Here is a 19,797-nt window from a genome sequence, read left to right as displayed (position 1 = left end):
GATAGTAACATAGTAGATGACAGCAGAAAAAGACCTGCATGGTCCATCTAGTCTGCCCAACAAGATAAACTCATATGTGCTACTTCTTGTGTATACCTTACCTTGATTTGTATCTGCCATTTTCAGGATACAGACCGTAGAAGTCTTGCCCAGAACTAGCCCCACCACCCAAACACCAGCCCCGCCTCCCAATCTCGGCTAAGCTTCTGAGGATCCATTCCTTCTGCACAGGATTCCTTTATGTTTATCCCACGCATGCTTGAATTCCGCTACCGTTTTCCTCTCCACCACCTCCCACGGGAGGGCATTCCAAGTATCTACCACTCTCTCCGTGAAAAAATACTTCCTGACATTTTTCTTGAGTCTGCCCCCCTTCACTCTCATATCATGTCCTCTCGTTCTACTGCCCTCCCATCTCCGGAAAAGGTTCGTTTGCGGATTAATACCTTTCAAATATTTGAACATCTGTATTATATCACCCCTGTTTCTCCTTTCCTCCTGATACATGTTCAGGTCCGCAAGTTTCTCCTCATACGTCTTGTAACGCAAATCCCATACCATTCTCGTAGCTTTTCTTTGCACTGCTTCCATATTTTTTACATCCTTAACAAGGTACGGCCTCCAGAACTGAACACAATACTCCAGGTGGAGCCTCACCAACGACTTATACAGGGGCATCAACACCTCTTTTCTTCTGCTGGTCACACCTCTCTCTATACAGCCTAGCAACCCTCTGGCTATGGCCACCGCCTTGTCACACTGTTTCGTCGCCTTCAGATCCTCAGATACTATCACCCCAAGATCCCTCTCCCCGTCCGTAACTATCAGACTCTCCCCGCCTAACACATATTTCTCCTGTGGATTTCTACTCCCTAAGTGCATCACTTTGCATTTCTTCGCATTGAATTTTAATTGCCAAACCTTAGACCATTCTTCTAGTTTCCGCAGATCCTTTTTCATGCTTTCCACTCCCTCCCCGGTGTCAAATCTTAGTATCGTCCGCAAAAAGGCAAACTTTACCTTCTAACCCTTCGGCAATGTCACTCACAAATATATTGAACAGAATCGGTCCCAGCACCGATCCCTGAGGCACTCCATTACTCACCTTCCCCTCCTCCGAACGAATTCCATTCACCACCCCCCTCTGGTTTCTGTCCGTCAACCAGTTCCTAATCCAGTTCACCACTTCAGGTCCTATCTTCAGCCTGTCCAGTTTATTCAAGAGCCTCCTGTGGGGAACCATGTCAAAAGCTTTGCTGAAATCTAAGTAGATTATGTCCATAGCACGTCCTTGATTCAATTCTCCAGTCACCCAGTCAAAGAATTCAATGAGATTCGTTTGACACGATTTCCCTTTGGTAAAACCATGTTGTTTTGGATCTTGCAACTTATTGGCTTCCAGGAAATTCACTATCCTGTCCTTTAGCATCGCTTCCATTACTTTTCCAATAACCGAAGTGAGGCTTACCAGCCTGTAGTTTCCAGCTTCTTCGCTATCACCACCTCCGCCATTCTCCAATCGCACGGAACCTCTTCCGTCTCCAAGGATTTATTAAACAAATCTTTAAGAGGACCAGCCAGAACCTCTCTGAGCTCCCTCAATATCCTGGGGTGGATCCCATCCGGTCCCATGGCTTTGTCCACCTTGAGGTTTCCTAGTTGTTCATACACACTCTCTTCCATGAACGGTGCTAAATCCACTCTCACATGTACTTTTGTCAGTCCATCTCAGTCCTTCTCCAGGATTTTCTTCTGTGAAAACAGAACAAAAGTATCTATTTAGCAAATTTGCCCTTTCTTCATCATTTTCTACATAGCGGTTCGGAGCATCTTTCAGTCTCACAATTCCCTTTTTAGTCATTTTCCTTTCACTAATATACCTGAAGAAATTTTTGTCGCCCCTCCTTACATTTCTAGCCATTTGTTCTTCCGCTTGCGCCTTCGCCAGACGTATCTTTCTCTTGGCTTCCTTCAGTTTCATCCGGTATTCCTCTCCGTGTTCCTCCTTTTGAGTTTTTCTGTATTTCTGGAACGCCAACTCTTTAGCCTTTATTTTCTCAGCCACTTGCTTGGAGAACCATATCGGTTTCCTTTTTCTCTTGCTTTTATTTACTCTCCTTACATAGAGGTTTGTGGCCCTATTTATAGTTTCTTTCAGCCTGGACCACTGCCCTTCCACTTCTCGTACATCCTCCCAGCCCATCAGCTCCTTCCTCAGGTAGTCCCCCATTTTACAAAAGTCAGCACGCTTGAAATCCAGGACTTTCAGTTTTGAGTGGCCACCCTCCTCTTCAGCCGTCATATCAAACCAAACCATTTGATGGTCACTGCTGCCCAGGTGGGCACCCACTCGGATATTTGATACACTATCCCCATTTGTGAGTACCAGATCTAGCGTCGCTCCCTCCCTTGTGGGTTCCGTCACCATTTGTCTGAGCAAAGAACTTTGAAAAGCATCCATGATCTCTCTACTTTTTTCCGATTCCGCAGATGGAACCTTCCAATCTACATCCGGCAGATTGAAATCTCCCAACAACAGCACCTCTCTTTTCTTCCCCAACTTTTGAATATCAGCGATGAGATCTTTATCTAGTTCCTCCAATTGTGTCGGGGGTCTGTAGACAACACCCACGTGGACAGAGGTTCTATCCTCTCTTTTTAAGGTGATCCATATCGCTTCTTCCTTTCCCCAGTTCCCTGTCATTTCAGTCGCTGTGATATCATTTCTCACATACAGAGCTACTCCTCCACCTTTATGCCCCTCTCTATCCTTCCTAAAAAGATTATAGCCTGGTATGTTTGCATCCCATTCATGGGAACCATTCAGCCACGTCTCCGTGATTGCAACAATGTCTAAGTCTGCCTCCAACATCAGGGCTTTAAGGTCATGAACTTTATTGCTTAGACTGCGAGCATTTGTGGTCATCGCTTTCCATCTACATTTCCTAGTATGTGTTTCAGTTTTAGTGATTTGGGGGTGTCTTTTCTCTTTGTTCCACCTTCCTTGCTTTTTCTTTTTCTTCCGCCTCAGTTTTATTTTCAGGAACATCACAGTGCTGTAGTGAAGCAAAAGAATTCTGTAGGGGCAACACTTGTGAGGGCGGATGCTTCTTTGTCACATAACGAAGCCTACCTGAGCCTACCGTGAACCATCTATTCTTAGGTGTTTTTATCCTTTGAGGCAGTGGTGAGAATTTGGTATGATTCTGTGCAGTATGATTTTGTGCAGTGCTAGAAGTTGCTTTAAGTGCATTCAATTCCTGCTTTAGCAAATGTACTAGTCCTGTACCATCCAGTCTGTAACACTCTCTTCTGCTAATAAGATTAGTTTGGAATCCACCTACCACGCTTTATTTTCATAACAGGACCCTGCTCTTTGGAATGTTCTTCCTGATGAATTATGACTAGAAATGTCATATCTGAAATTCAGCAAGAACATAAACGCATAGTTATACCAACAAGCTTTTTCTTCTCCCCAGTCTTTGCATCTTTCACCTTCGTATTTCATTCCGAATATTCCTGTACTTAGTAAAAATTAGTTGTACGTTTTATAGTCTTCTTTCTCACACTATTCATTAATAGTTATTAGTGAAACCTATATAATATGAGAAATTCCTTTATTTTTTATTTTATGAAATGATCATCATGTTCAAATAGGAATAATGGGATCCAAGATGGCGATCTGGAAAGACGCATGAACAGCAGCTCCTGACCCCTTACATCACAATCGCGAGTTGGAACCTTCCCTGGTTGATTATGGGGAAGAGAAAGGGTAAATCCAACTTACCGAGCTCCACAGGACGGGTGAACCCCTTTCCCTCTCGGCAGACGACGTTGGAGGAGGCGGGACTGCTGTTGCAGAGGACTCAAGCCGGCGCTTCGAGGGGCCCGATGGAAACGTCGGACCTCAGCATAGAGGGAGTGACGTTGAGTCCCCCTCCGATAACAACGCCCCAGAGACCCGGAGGGGAACAGATGGCTATGGAGAGGCAATTGGCGGGAGCGACCGGTAGTGTAGTCCCTGCCGATAGCAGTGGAGACCCCATAGCTACCTCATCTCCGTTGGAAACACCCTCGCAAACAGGCTTGAGGCTGTTAGCGGCTTTGCCTGAGCGACAACTGAGTGAGCCCTCCGTTAGTGTCCGGGAATTAGTTAGACCATCTGTTGTTACAATGGACTCCATTTGGGAGGCAATCCAAGGACTAAACAACACACTACTCCAAGTAGCAGAAACTTTACGTACAGATATGGGGAAGTTATCTCAGGCTCACTCAGAACTTTCCACTAAGGTAACTGAACAGATGAATAGAATCGACCATCTTGAACCTGAGGTAAATTCTATAAAGGAATCTATTTCTGCAGTTATCAAAGATAATACCATTCAAGGGAAAAAAATTGACTATATGGAAAACCAACTACGAAGGAATAATTTACGCTTTTTGAACTTTCCTAAATCTCCTTTGACTCCAGCTAAGGAAATGTTAAAAAAATACTTTATTGAAGTTCTGGGGCTTTCCTCAGAAGCTTTTCCTCCTCTTACTAGGGTGTTATACATTTCTGGAGCTCGAGTTAATAATGTACAACCTTCTCTACCTGATTTGAACTTAACTCAGATTTTGGAAAGTTCAATGGATGTTATTACAGAAAGGACAACATTGCTGGTTTCGTTTGCATTAGAATTGGACCGTAATAATATATTTAGGTTATTTTTTCGCCATATCTCTACACCTTTCCTAGGTTCAAAAATTCAAGTGTTCCCTGATCTCTCTCGAGAGACACAAAGAAAAAGAAAAGGCTTTTTATTATTAAAAGCAAGGGTCCTACAATTAGGTGGATCCTTTATACTTAAATTTCCTTGCAAATGCTATATTACTTTTCAATCCACTAATTACATTTTCTTTGAGCCGGGAAAACTTTTAGAATTTATAGTGAGTAAAGAGTAGTCTGTTGTTTGTCAGGATTGAATGCTATAATCGGTTGCTCCGACTTGATTTCTTGTCTTTCCTGTTGTTAAAATTGACTGGGGTGGGAACCGCCTCAGCTATTTTGTTCTAAATTTGAGTTCCTAGTTCTTGGATCATTAATGTGGACAAACATATATTTTTTCTTTACCTGATTGTCTTTTTTTCATTATTGTATATTTCTTTAAAATTCCAATTTATGTATATGCGTAAATGAAATATTAAATTGAATAAACAGAATAATAAAAAAAAAAAATGATCATTAAGTATGTTTTTTTGTTTGTTATGATTACCATGTTGTTGGCTATGATTACTATGTAAATGTGTACACTGTCCCCTGAATTATATATATCACGCCTAGTATTCCTCGCCAAAATCAAGCATATTCTATCGTTTATTTTATTATACCGTCACTTATTGCTAAACAAGTCAGAACAATTCACAGAGCAAATTATATATAAATATATAAAATATAATAATAAATCTAAATAAAGAAATATATAATTAACTATAACAATGCACGTAACTTTATTGGCTTAACAAGCTAATCAGTGTTTATAACAGCACTTATCAAGCAATAATGAGCACTAATTGGCAATAATTAGAATTTACACGCACAACTCGCTAAGCGTATTCTGTAACGCAGGGCACCTAAACTCTAATGCACATAGCCAAAAAGGGGCATGGTTATGGGCAGGGAAATGGGCAATTTGTGGGTGTTATAGAATATGTCCCTCTGCGCCTAAATCTACGTGGCGGTATTTATGCCATGCTTTCCTTGGTGTAAATAGATGCATGTATTTATAGGCGCTGTGATATCAACTAAGGGCCCTGTTTACAAAGGTGTGCTATCATTTTTAGTGCACACTAAAAATTAGTACATTCTGCCCGTGTAGATGCCCATAATATTCCTGTGGGCATCTACACAGTTATTACGCACTAATTTTTAATGTGCTCTAAAACCACTTGTGCACCTTTGTAAACAGGGTCCTAAGTGTATTCTATATACCACACCTAAATCTAGGGGCTGCTTATAGAGTACGCTTAGGCGGAAATTTGTCCCGCGTGAAGTTTTCAGGCGCCATATATAGAATCTGGCCCTATGTGACATGGCCTCTGCTTTTTAAGGTCTTCTTATTGTCAAATAATTAAAAAAAATGAAATGTAAGGAATATGAGAAATGGGGGAGGGGCAGGAAAAAGAAAAGAGAAAGTGTATAATGAGAAGGAAAGGAGAGAAAACAAGATAAGGGAGTGAGAGGTGAGGAGAGACATTTGGATATCTGTGTATAAAGAGCATGCACTGTTATCTTTGTTTCTTGTTTCCCTTAGGGGGTCTTGCTGCTGTGATTTATACCGACACCCTGCAGACTTTTATCATGCTGGTGGGATCATTTATTCTTATGGGATTCGGTAAGTAGTGTTTCAGACTAGACCTTCACTACAGGAAAAAAATCTCTGCATTTGTCAAAAGTTTGCGCCATGGAGCCCATTTTTCAGAACGTGTACATATCTGTATATGAAATGAAATAAATACTTCTCCTTAGAACCCCAAGACATGCCCCGAATATTTGGTGTGGATAGTACATTAACCCCTTTGTTTACTTAGCCGCACCGCAATGCTGACCCAGCCCATTCAAAGTGAATGGGTTGTATCGGCATAAGCGCATGGCAGCTGCTAGCACAGCTTAGTAAACAGGGATGTAAATGCAAAAGTTATTGGGGGACACATGCACCCTCATACAGACATGCAGTTTCATGGTTTACAAAATTACCCTGAATTCCAGGATAAAATAATGGTCAAATGACACTGCCCTCCATTCTAATAAACCCCCCTGTTTACTAAAGCTTAGCTCGAGTTATGTGCAGCAGGGCCCATTTTATTCCTATGGGCCCTGCTGCTTATAACTCGAGCTAAACTTTAGTAAACAACCCCTAAAATGACTTGTTATTTCTGCTTGAATTGCCAGGATCAGTGTGCAGTGGTGACTAAGAAAGCATATAGAATATTAGGAATTAATAGGAAAGGAATGGAAAACAAAAATAATATAAAGCCTTTGAATCACTCCATGGTGTGACCACACCTCGAATACTGTGTGCAAGTCTGGTCACCGCATCTAAAAATAAAAAAAAAACACAAAACTGCAAACCCTGTAACTTAGACCAGTTTCTCATATCTTGTTTAACTGTACAAAGATTTTGCCTTGAGTTTCGACACCCATCTATTTATTCCAGTTGACTCTGTACTACCCATCTTGTCCCCATCTATATATCTGCACTTGGCTCCTCAGGTAGATAGAAAAGTATTAACATCATATCTATATTATTTGAATGCTCTGTTGTTTGCTTATTTAGGTGTTTCATTGGTATTATGCTGAAAATGTATGAATATGACTCGCATATCTCTGAATATTTTAATATTCTTCCATGCTGTCTATTATGGTATTGTTTGCATTGTACTGACATCATAGTTCCAAATTTACCTAATTTATTGTATTTATGTTTATATTTGGTCATTTTACTATTGTTATGTTATTGTTTCAACTCCTAATCATGACTCTCTTACTCAACACCCTCACTTATCACCCCTACTACTGCAATTTCCCCACTCCTAGCTGTCTGTTCGTCTGTCCAATTTAGATTGTAAGCTCTGTTGAGCAGGGACTGTCTTTTCATGTTAATTTGTACAGCGCTGCGCAAGTCTAGTAGCGCTATAGAAATGTTTAATAGTAGTAGTAGTAGTTATGATGTTAACAAAATTGTAAGTTTTATGTTAAACTGGACCTGCTATACACCACCTTGAGTAAACCTGTTCATAAAGGCGGTCTAGATACCAATATCCATTTTTACAGATATACACATTCGGTCCCCTGCTGTAATAATGAATGACTCCCTAGTCCCACCCAAAACACACCCATACACAACTCCTTGCCATTTGGACATTCTGATGTTCTGATGGCTCTAACTCATCATTGTAAAATTGGAATCTGGATGTTCCTGCACTTTGGGCATCCAAATACTGGTTTCAGGATGTCCACAATGTGAATATAGCTTCTGAAATTGCTACCATAGAAGGAATAATCGAATGGCACCGGCGAAATAGATTGCCGCGATCTCTTTTGGCGGCGCCGCAAACAGCTGGCCGGAACCGTATTATCGAAAAAAATGGCCGGCCATCTTTTCTTTTGATAATACGGTTTGGACCGGCCAAATGCCAGAGTTTGCCGGGTTTGAGATGGCCGCTTTTGTTTTTCAGCGATAATGGAAACTAAAAGCGGCCATCTCAACCCCAGCTAAATCCAAGGCATTTGGTCATGGGAGGAGCCAGCATTTGTAGTGCACTGGTCCCCCTGACATGCCAGAACACCAACCGGGCAACCTAGGGGGCACATCTAAAAATTAAAAAAAAAATAGCTCCCAGGTGCATAGCTCCCTTACCTTGGGTGCTAAGCCCCCCAAATCCCCCCTAAAACCCACTCCCCAGAACTCTACACCACTACCATAGCCCTTATGGATGAAGAGGGCACTTACATGTGGGTAGAGTGGGTTTGGGGGGGGGGGGGTTAGAGGGCTCAACACTTACCACCACAAGTGTAACAGGTAGGGGGGATGGGCCTGGGTCCGCCTGCCTGAAGTGCACTGCACCCACTAAAAACTGCATAGTGCTGTCATGGAGCTGGGTATGACATTTGAGGCTGGCATACAGGCTGTCAAAAAAGGTTTTTATTTTATTTTTAGTGTGGGAGGGGGTTCGTGACCACTGGGGGAGTACGGGGAGGTCATCCCCCATTCCCTCCGGTGGTCATCTGGTGAGTTGGGTCACTTTTTTGAGGCTTGGTCGTGAAAATAAAAGGACCAAGTAAAAGCGGCGAAATAATCATTAACGCCGCTTTTGGTTTTTCCATTATGCGCTGAAGCCGGCCATCTGGTAGCAACACCCATGCCTGCCCATGTTCCGCCTTCGCTATGCCACCGACATGCCCCCTTGAACTTTCACCGGCTCGGTGACGGGAAAGCGGCGATGGTCACCTTTCGATTATACCGATTTCGCCGCTTTTGAGAGATCGCCGGCCATCTCCCGAAAATGAGCTGGATAGTGTCATAAGATTGCAGAAGGGAGCGTTCAAGAAGGTCATGCAGCAGAAATTTGGATGAAGCAGAAGACAGATTCCAGTGAATAGCACATTTGGGGGTGAATCTTCAGTAGGGTGTCTAACTTGCACCATATAAATCCATATTTGTAAATGCCAACATTTACATATGTTTATCACATACACATGTAAAACTCAATTGTAGAAAGCTGGTTTTAACAAATATATATCTGCACTATGTGTAGATTGGAGGTAGGTGTGGTTTGGATAGAACTTGGGCAGAACCAAAATCTACATATGTATTCTCCATTTCAGAAGGGGAATGCACTTATACTTATTTATTTATTTATTTATTTATTTATTGGGATTTATTAACCTTTATGAACAGATTCACCCAAGATGGTCTATAGCAGGTACAGTTTAACATAAAACTTACAATTTTGTTAACACAATAACAATTGTAAAATAGCCAAGAATAAATTAAATTCAATAAATGAGGTAAACTTGAAAACAGTAAATGTGGAAACTCAAACAGTAAATGTGGAAACCATTCTTCCCGAGGGAAACATTTCGCAACCTGATACAATCTATGGTACTACGCCATGCTGACTACTGCAATGGAATCTAAGCGGGATGCAAAGAGCAACTCATAAAAAAAACTTCAGACCGCTCAAAACACAGCAGCCAGACATATTCGGAAAAACACGATTCGAAAGCGCCAAACCCCTCTGAGAAAAAAAGCAACGGGCTCCCAATCAAAGAATGTATTGCTTTCAAAATTTGCACCCCTGGTCCATAAAATTATCTATGGCGAAGCACCGGGATACATGACTGACCTCATAGACCTATCAACCAGAAACACAGTCAGATCAGCACAAACATACTTAAATCTCCACTACCCAAGCTGTAAAGGACTCAAATACAAGTCAACTTATGCATCCAGCTTCTCCTACATAAGCAAACAATTATGGAATGCATTACCAAAAGCTGTGAAAACAACGTACGACCACCTTTAACTTCCGAAATTACTAAAGACCTACCTGTTCGGAAAGGCATACCCTACCAACCCAACTTAAGTGCCTGAACCCTGCAACACAACCAAACCAAAGCTCGTAATGAACACTATATAACTATTCTCTGCGATTCCCAATGCGATTGTAACATATGAACCTTATCCGACTATAACATCACTTTGTATTTGTTCTCTACCGGAGTTGGCGATCGCCTTCACGGTACCATGTAAGCCACATTGAGCCTGCAAATAGGTGGGAAAATGTGGGGTACAAATGTAACAAATAAATAAATAAATAAATAATAGAACTGCCATGAAACAGTATCAAAAATATACACATTTAACAGCACTGGAATTCAAATACCAGAGATATAATACAATATTAGCATAATACTAATGATACACCTAATAAGAATGCATTAGAACATTCAATTAACGTAGATAAGATGCTAAAGATTTTCTACAATAAGGTTTACCATAAAGCTGAGGGACTAAGAGCAGATATGTGATGGGAACAAGATGCGTGGTACAGAGTCAGTTTGGATAATTTGATGGTTAGCTAAACTCAAGGCAAGTTCTTTGTATAGTTAAGCAAGAGATAAGGAACTGATCTAAGTTACAGTGTGTGTAGCAAGGTAGTCCAGGTGCAGAATGAGTGTATAGTCAGTCACCCTATGTATTAAAGGCTTGGGAGAAGAGCCAGGCTTTCACCTGCTTCCTGAAGTAAAGGTAGTCTCAAGTTGCATGTAGCCCCTCTGGGAGTAAATTCCAGAGCACGGGGGCTACTCCTGAGAAGGCTCACTGGCGGGTATCACATTGTACAATTTCTTTTGACGAGGGTACAGATAGTGATGATCCTTGAGAGGACCTTAGAGGTCTCAAAGTTGTGTAAAGGGCTAACTTATTCTTTAAGTACTCTGGCCCATTTTGTCTGAGGACCTTGAAAATCAAAAATAAAAGTTTTAAATTTAGCCCTGTAAGATACTGGTAGCCAGTCTTGCTTTCGCAGGAAGGGTGTGATGTGGTCATGCCACTTGCAGCCTTCTATATATCCCAATATATCAATGTTGGGATTTACAGCTGCTCTCTGGCATGTGTAGGTTTTTAACAAGTGCTTGTTTCACCAAGCCTTACACAGAAAGGATTGAAGGAGGTATCCTCATTAATCACCTATTGTTTATTTCCCACTCTATATTGAAACAAAATAAAAATCGTGGTCTCTTAGGGGCCCTTTTACTAAGCTGCACAGGCATGTCAATTTTGAACTACTGCCCGGCTACCGTGTGTAGACCATTACCACCTGATTAACGTGTGAGACCTTACTGCTAGGTCAATGGGTGATGATAAGGTCTCAGGCCCAAAGTGGACGTGCACCAATTTTTTCTATTTTGCCGCGCATCCATTTTTGGCCCCCCAAAATAAGCCTTTTAAAGCAGGAGCGCTGAAAAATGGACCTGCGCGCATCCAATACACACGTCTACACCAGCGCAGGTCATTTTTCGGCGCGCCTTAGTAAAAAGATCCCTTAGTTAGGGATGGTACTACATATGATGGGGCCCAGGGCGAATGCTAGGGAGGGGCCCCAAAGCTCACCTGCAGATTGTCCCTCTTTTGACCTCAGGCAGGTTTGGGGCCCCCAGTGACATGGGAGCCCAAGGCAATTGTCTTGTTTGCCCACTCCTAACGCCGGCCCTTGTAGTTAATTAGGAACATTCACAGGTATAGGTTTCCACAATGACAGTGGAGGCGTGGCCTAATGGTTAATGCAGTGAGCTGATAACCAGGGGAACCAGATTCAATTCTCACTGCAGCTCCTTGTGACCCTGGGCAAGTCACTTAACCCTCCATTGTCCCAGGTACAACAAAAACAGATTGTGAGCCCACTAGGGACAGAGAAGGTATCTGTATATAATATGTAAACCACTTTGGTTGTACCACAGAAAGGCAGTATATGAAATTCATGACCCAATACATGTGTAAGTGCCGACACTTACACTTGTAAGTTCTGAAATACTATGTTACATATGTAAGTGGCTGAGTTTTACACATTATGATTGTAATTGGATGTTCCTAGTTCATCCGCCATCACATACACATGCACTTCTGCACAGATGTTTGAAAAGGCTCTATCTGGGCAGATCCTTTTCTAAAATACTACTGGAACTAAGGTTGCCATACTTGCACAGACAAAAAAGAGAACAGAAAAAATAAAAATGGTGGCTACATTTGCTAGAGAAATATTTAATTGTAGCTTTTAGTTAATGAACACACATCAAACAGCGAGTTACTTACAATACAGCAGTAGACAATAATCTGCTTTTCAAGAACTTCCGGATTTGAGTTTGACTGAGTCTGAGCCCAAACTTACTTACTAGAAGAGCGAAGATCCCTCAGCAACTTTGGCTGGCTTCTGAGATATCTTAGCATGACATCTGCTTAAAATTGTGCTACACAAACAAAATTCCTTTGACAGATTCCGCCAGCAGGGAAACAGAGAGGAGATCAGCAATGCTTTTCTCTCCCTTTAGTTCCCCCATGTGTCTAGACGGACGTATAGGCCAGAGATGGTTTCTCTCATTATGTGGTTAGGTGTGTTGGTTAAAGGCACATAAAAGAAAAAGAGAATATTTTCCTAAAAATTAAAAATCCTGGTGGATATATCTGAAGACGTCCAAATAGAGGACATAGTGTAACCCTAACTGGAACTTTACATATCATGACTTAGAATGTAGAAATCAGAATGAATGCATCCATCTAAAATGGGCCTGCGTGTGTTTTATGTAAAAGGGATTTTTCTGTCCATTACGGTCACCTTCCAATGCTATTTTGCTTCTTTACAGGAAAAACACTTTGAGGTTTTAAGTAATGACTGCTGATTCTTCTGTTTATTTTTTTCAGCCTTTAATAAAGTGGGTGGCTACAATGCGTTCATGGAAAAATACATGAATGCCATTCCAAATGTAACCACCTATATTCAAGGAAATGAGACTGTATCTATTGATGCTAAATGTTATACACCACGGCCAGACTCCTTCCACCTGTTCCGAGATCCCATTACAGGAGACATGCCCTGGCCTGGCGTAGTCTTCGGTTTGACCATCCTTGCCACATGGTACTGGTGCACAGATCAGGTAATGCATATCTAGATGGCCACAGGTGTGCAGCAGAACCTGTAAAAGAGGGAATACATAGCTGCTAGCTGTCCAGTGGTTGTAAACTTTGTACACAAAGGACATAGAGGGCTCCTGAGTTTCCAGAGTTTCTAAAAGGAGGATGTACAAGGTTCTTGGTTGTCCATAGCCTGTAATGAGAGGGAATACAAGGCTCCTGGACATGTAATGGGAATGGGATTCAAGGCTCTTGGGTGTCCACAGGGAAGCCAAGAGTGACACATCCCACAGAGTGAGACTGAAGACCAGAAAGTTACATTTTTCAGATAGTGTGTCTGAAAAATGTAAGTATGGTACTGCAGTACAGCTTAAAATAATATTTGCTTATCTTTGGCTCTAAAAGGATTTAGACAGAGTGAAGCCAGTAGGAATCAATTTTCAAAGGAATTCTCTTTTCTGCATATTGTCCTCCTCTCAGTGGCTAACATTATATGTATAAGTTTCACATTATATACATTTCAAGGTCCATTGCGCTCTCTTGATTCTCATCGGTTGGTGGTCTCCTCTCCTAAGTTTGCTCACTATGAGTCTACCAGTTCGTATGCTTTTTTCTTTTTGTCCCCATCCCTTTGGAATAATTTACCTACAATTAATAGATTGGAAATGTCCCTGGCAAAATTTAAAATACTGCTTAAGACACATTTTTTCAACTAGCTTTCTCTGGAGTTGCAGCTTGTTAGGATGAGGCTGGCCCTGTGGGCCCTCAGATGGATGTTTTGCTGGTTTAATAATGAATGATTGTGTTGTGTGTTGGTATGAGAGCACCTCTTCCCCTGTTTAGGAATACTGGACGCTTTGTTGGCTTATTGATGAATGCTTCTGCTGTGTGTTACTTTGCGATTATTGTTTTTGTTCATGAGTGCTTTACCTATTCTTTCTTATTTTAATGGAATTCTTTTCTTAACGTTCTTGTTTGTGTGTAGTTTTTATTTGTTGATTGTAAACCACTTTAACCTTTTTAAGCAAAGGCAATATATCAAAATATTTAAATAAACATAAACATATCAAGATTCTGTCCAGTCATTTAGAGAATCCAGACCGTGCAACACAGTGGTTTTTACCTGGTAGCTGAAACTAGCTTGAGGAGGAGGCTTCTTATGTATAGCAATATAAGACATCATATCTTAGTTTGCCTCCCTGTTGCCACCCTAAATATTTCTGTCTAGAGACGCCACTGCGGAGGAGACAAATTATGCAGGAAGGTGTGCTCAGATTTCTTCCTACTGGTGGGGCCACTTGGCTTTTCTTCTCTTTGGTTTTTCTCACATGAAAACAGCGATCAGTACACTCAGGTTTTAATAAGTAAGAAGAGGGCTTAAAGAGTGAGAAAGCCGTCAGACAAGTGTGACATACTCCTAATGAGTGAAACCTGGCATGTCTACAACCAGGCTTGTAAGAGTGGGATCTGGATGAGTCATTGCCTTTATCATGTCTTCTTGACAGGTTATTGTGCAACGTTGCCTCTCAGCTAAGAACATGTCCCATGTGAAAGCAGGATGCATCTTGTGTGGATATCTGAAGCTGCTGCCCATGTTCCTGATGGTTTTCCCTGGGATGATCAGTCGCATTCTTTATACAAGTGAGTTTGGCCAACCTGAACATGTATACAGTGGTGGAAATAAGTATTTGATCCCTTGCTGATTTTGTAAGTTTGCCCACTGACAAAGACATGAGCAGCCCATAATTGAAGGGTAGGTTATTGGTAACAGTGAGAGATAGCACATCACAAATTAAATCCGGAAAATCACATTGTGGAAAGTATATGAATTTATTTGCATTCTGCAGAGGGAAATAAGTATTTAATCCCTCTGGCAAACAAGACCTAATACTTGGTGGCAAAACCCTTGTTGGCAAGCACAGCGGTCAGACGTCTTCTGTAGTTGATGATGAGGTTTGCACACATGTCAGGAGGAATTTTGGTCCACTCCTCTTTGCAGATCATCTCTAAATCATTAAAAGTTCTGGGCTGTCGCTTGGCAACTCGCAGCTTCAGCTCCCTCCATAAGTTTTCAATGGGATTAAGGTCTGGTGACTGGCTAGGCCACTCCATGACCCTAATGTGCTTCTTCCTGAGCCACTCCTTTGTTGCCTTGGCTGTATGTTTTGGGTCATTGTCGTGCTGGAAGACCCAGCCACGACCCATTTTTAAGGCCCTGGCGGAGGGAAGGAGGTTGTCACTCAGAATTGTACGGTACATGGCCCCATCCATTCTCCCATTGATGCGGTGCAGTAGTCCTGTGCCCTTAGCAGAGAAACACCCCCAAAACATAACATTTCCACCTCCATGCTTGACAGTGGGGACGGTGTTCTTTGGGTCATAGGCAGCATTTCTCTTCCTCCAAACACGGCGAGTTGAGTTCATGCCAAAGAGCTCAATTTTTGTCTCATCTGACCACAGCACCTTCTCCCAATCACTCTCGGCATCATCCAGGTGTTCACTGGCAAACTTCAGACGGGCCGTCACATGTGCCTTCCGGAGCAGGGGGACCTTGCGGGCACTGCAGGATTGCAATCCGTTATGTCGTAATGTGTTACCAATGGTTTTCGTGGTGACAGTGGTCCCAGCTGCCTTGAGATCATTGACAAGTTCCCCCCTTGTAGTTGTAGGCTGATTTCTAACCTTCCTCATGATCAAGGATACCCCACGAGGTGAGATTTTGCGTGGAGCCCCAGATCTTTGTCGATTGACAGTCATTTTGTACTTCTTCCATTTTCTTACTATGGCACCAACAGTTGTCTCCTTCTCGCCCAGCGTCTTACTGATGGTTTTGTAGCCCATTCCAGCCTTGTGCAGGTGTATGATCTTGTCCCTGACATCCTTAGACAGCTCCTTGCTCTTGGCCATTTTGTAGAGGTTAGAGTCTGACTGATTCACTGAGTCTGTGGACAGGTGTCTTTCATACAGGTGACCATTGCCGACAGCTGTCTGTCATGCAGGTAACGAGTTGATTTGGAGCATCTACCTGGTCTGTAGGGGCCAGATCTCTTACTGGTTGGTGGGGGATCAAATACTTATTTCCCTCTGCAGAATGCAAATAAATTCATATACTTTCCACAATGTGATTTTCCGGATTTAATTTGTGATGTGCTATCTCTCACTGTTACCAATAACCTACCCTTCAATTATGGGCTGCTCATGTCTTTGTCAGTGGGCAAACTTACAAAATCAGCAAGGGATCAAATACTTATTTCCACCACTGTACCTTGGAGGAAAGGAGAAACAGGGGTGACATGATACAGATGTTCAAATATTTGAAAGGTATTAATCTGCAAATGAACCTTTTCCGGAGACGGGAAGGTGGTAGAACTAGAGGACATGAATTGAGGTTGAAGGGGGGCAGACTCAGGAGTAATGTCAGGAAGTATTTTTTCACGGAGAGGGTGGTGGATATGTGGAATGCCCTCCCGCGGGAGGTGGTGGAGATGAAAACGGTAATGGAATTCAAACATGCGTTGGATAAACACAAAGGAATCCTGTTTAGAAGGAATGGATCTATGGAATCTTAGCGGAGATTAGGTGGTGAGAAAGGCAGGGACAAATCAAACTCGGGTATACATATAAAATGTTACAAACCATATGCTCTGAATCAGTGATGTGCTGCCAATTTCTTATAACTTTATCTTTATTTTTTCATAAAAAGGCAAAGTCATATCAATATGGACAGGTTATCTGTTATAAAATATTTGGCATTGCTGTCGAACAACAACTCTAAAGTACAGGAGATCTGTAAATAAAGGTTTACTTATTAAATCTGTAGCAGCATGGGAGAGGGTGTGGCACAGAGCCCCAACAAGCACGGTCCTTCAGAGTGGTGAAAGTAAAGCAAAAACACTTGGATTTATATTCACAAGTGGGTAAAGCCTGTTTCCTTCACAGACTGGATGAACTAAGAGCAAAAGTCTCTTAAAGTTCATTTAATAATCTTCCTGCAGCCCTTGTCTCTGACAGGGATCCAGGTTAATCAAGGTCAAGGAGTAGCAGTTCACAAGGTCTATGTGAATTAGGCTTCTGCTGCTTAAAAATATGTGGTGAAAGCAGGCAGCTGGTAGAGGGCTGCTCTTGTCTATCCTGGACTTCCCTGTTCTGCCTGGGCTCAGAGTTTTTATCTCTTTGCCTGCATCATGCCCTCCCTGCTCTGGTTTGCCTGGGCCATACCCTTTAATGTAGCTTTGTGAGAGAGTGCTGATAACATCCTGTACACTGTCACAACATCCATAACAATTAGTACTCTCCCTATCTCTGAACTTGATAATATATAGAAACAACTGTCACACTGACAAAAGATCACTACTTCCTGCCTTAAATAAATGACCTGAAAGCCATAGTACATCATAAGGTCCTACAGCAGAGCTGGCTCAAATGTATCTGACACTCTAGGCAACACCAGCAAATGACTCAAGGCCTCCCATAGTTCAGCATCTCCCCATCCTTCCTCTCCCCAAGGTAATTGACAATCTCTTTTCCCCACTCTACCTCCTTCCAGGTGGACAGCATCTCCCCTTCCTCTCCGTACCCCAGTCCAGCATCTCTTCTTTCCCTCCCTAACCCCCTCTTCCATGTCCATCATCTAATCTCTCTTTCCCTATCCTGGCCCCATGTCCAGCATTTCCCTCACCCAAATTCTCTTTTCTCTGCTACTACCACTGTTGCCCTACCTCTTCCCAGCATCTCCAAAGATACTCAGTGCTGACACGGGACCTTTCAGTCAGTGGTGTAGCTAGGTGGGGCCATGGGGGCCTGGGCCCCCCAAAATTTTATCTGGGCCCCTGAAAACAGGGGCGTAGCCAGACCTCACGGTGGGAGGGGGCCAGAGCCCGAGGTGTGGGGGGCAGATTTTAGTTTGCCGCCCACCACCTCGCTGCTCTCCCCGCTACCCTGCCGCACCCCCCCCCCACCGCCCTGCTTCACCCCACAGCAGCAAATACCTTGGGGACCCCCGCCAGCTGAAGCCTTGTCCAGTGCCAGTCTCCAGCACCACTGCATTCCCTGCCCTGCTCTCTCTTTCTCCTGACATCCTGCACGCTCCTCAGTGAAATTGACCACGCTCAGTTTCACTTAAAGGAGCGTACAGGACAACAGAAAGAAGAGAGAGCAGGGCAGGGAATATGGAGACTGGCGCTGGAGAAGTCTTTAGCTGGTGGGGGTCCCCAAGATATTTGCTGCTGTGGGGTGAAGCAGGGCGGTGGGGGGGGGTGCGGCAGGGTAGCGGGGAGAGCAGCGAGGTGGTGGGCGGCAAACTAAAATCTGCCCCCCACACCTCGGGCTCTGGCCCCCTCCCACCGTGAGGTCTGGCTACGCCCCTGTTTTCATTAGAGGTCCGCACTCAAGTGTTGGCATGTCCTGCTCTCCTCCTGACAGGAAATGCTTCAGGTAGGGTAGGACACAACAGCACTTGAGTGTGGGCTTCTACTGATAGATCCCATGCTGATTCTGAGTAACTTTAGAGCAGCCAGGATGAGGTAGGGCAACAGCAGCAGGGGAAGGGGAAAGGGAAGGGGAGTGGAGATGAGGTACCACTCTACTGTTGTGCCATTGCCCCCACATGTTGCTGCTCTAGGCAAAAGCCTAGACTGCCTAGTGGCAACTCCACAACACAGGAGATACAAGTGGCAAATGCACAAATACAGTGGAAAGTACAAAGTGTGGTTGATGCAGTTTGTGGCCAAGCCAAAAGCTGAGGAAACTCAGAAACATTTGGAAACCTTAACCATGAGATCATTAAAAGAAACAAACACTAAACTGAGGTGACCCAGCAAAATAAAACACATTTAAACATACTACTTCCACAAAAAAAACTAATGGGAAGGAAATGTAATATCTGGTGGGCTCCAAGGAAAAAGTTGAACTGAGTGGCAACTATGGAAAATCCAACTCGTGTTTATACAGTAATATAGAAAGCCTGGGTCCCATCAGATGATGTCAGCCACTTATGAAGACTGTAAACCTTACTTGCCCTCAGAGAAAATGGCTAGAATATGACCTGCATGTCTTGCTAGGGGAGAGATGTGTGCCATCTGTGAAGTTGGAGCCATTTATTGCCAGCCTGCTGTGGGTACAGGGGGAGGGAGCCATCGCTCCCAAAGGGAGAGATATTACTACTACTACTACTACTACTATTTAGCATTTCTATAGCGCTACAAGGCATACGCAGCGCTGCACAAACATAGAAGAAAGACAGTCCCTGCTCAAAGAGCTTACAATCTAATAGACAAAAAATAAATAAAGTAAACAAATCAAATCAATTAATGTGAACGGGAAGGAAGAGAGGAGGGTAGGTGGAGGCGAGTGGTTACAAGTGGTTACGAGTCAAAAGCAATGTTAAAGAGGTGGGCTTTCAGTCTAGATTTAAAGGTGGCCAAGGATGGGGCAAGACGTAGGGGCTCAGGAAGTTTATTCCAGGCGTAGGGTGCAGCGAGACAGAAGGCGCGAAGTCTGGAGTTGGCAGTAGTGGAGAAGGGAACAGATAAGAAGGATTTATCCATGGAGCGGAGTGCACGGGAAGGGGTGTAGGGAAGGACGAGTGTGGAGAGATACTGGGGAGCAGCAGAGTGAGTACATTTAT

At 43.1% G+C, this 19,797-nt stretch overlaps 1 protein-coding gene across 1 annotated transcript in view; it reads left to right on the top strand.

The window, feature by feature from the left end:
- Positions 1-19,797, top strand: part of SLC5A1 (solute carrier family 5 member 1) — a 72,282-nt gene that overhangs the window by 35,940 nt on the left and 16,545 nt on the right. Inside the window, exons 7-9 of the mRNA XM_030219199.1 lie at positions 6,294-6,374; positions 12,963-13,195; positions 14,678-14,813. Of these exons, the coding sequence (XP_030075059.1) occupies positions 6,294-6,374; positions 12,963-13,195; positions 14,678-14,813 (450 nt within the window). The remainder of the gene's footprint in view (positions 1-6,293; positions 6,375-12,962; positions 13,196-14,677; positions 14,814-19,797) is intronic.

This window comes from Microcaecilia unicolor, chromosome 11, assembly GCF_901765095.1.
Source record: "Microcaecilia unicolor chromosome 11, aMicUni1.1, whole genome shotgun sequence".
Taxonomy (NCBI): Eukaryota; Metazoa; Chordata; class Amphibia; order Gymnophiona; family Siphonopidae; genus Microcaecilia; species Microcaecilia unicolor.
Note: the sequence above shows the minus strand (reverse complement) of the source record. Positions and strands in the feature narration are given on the sequence as shown.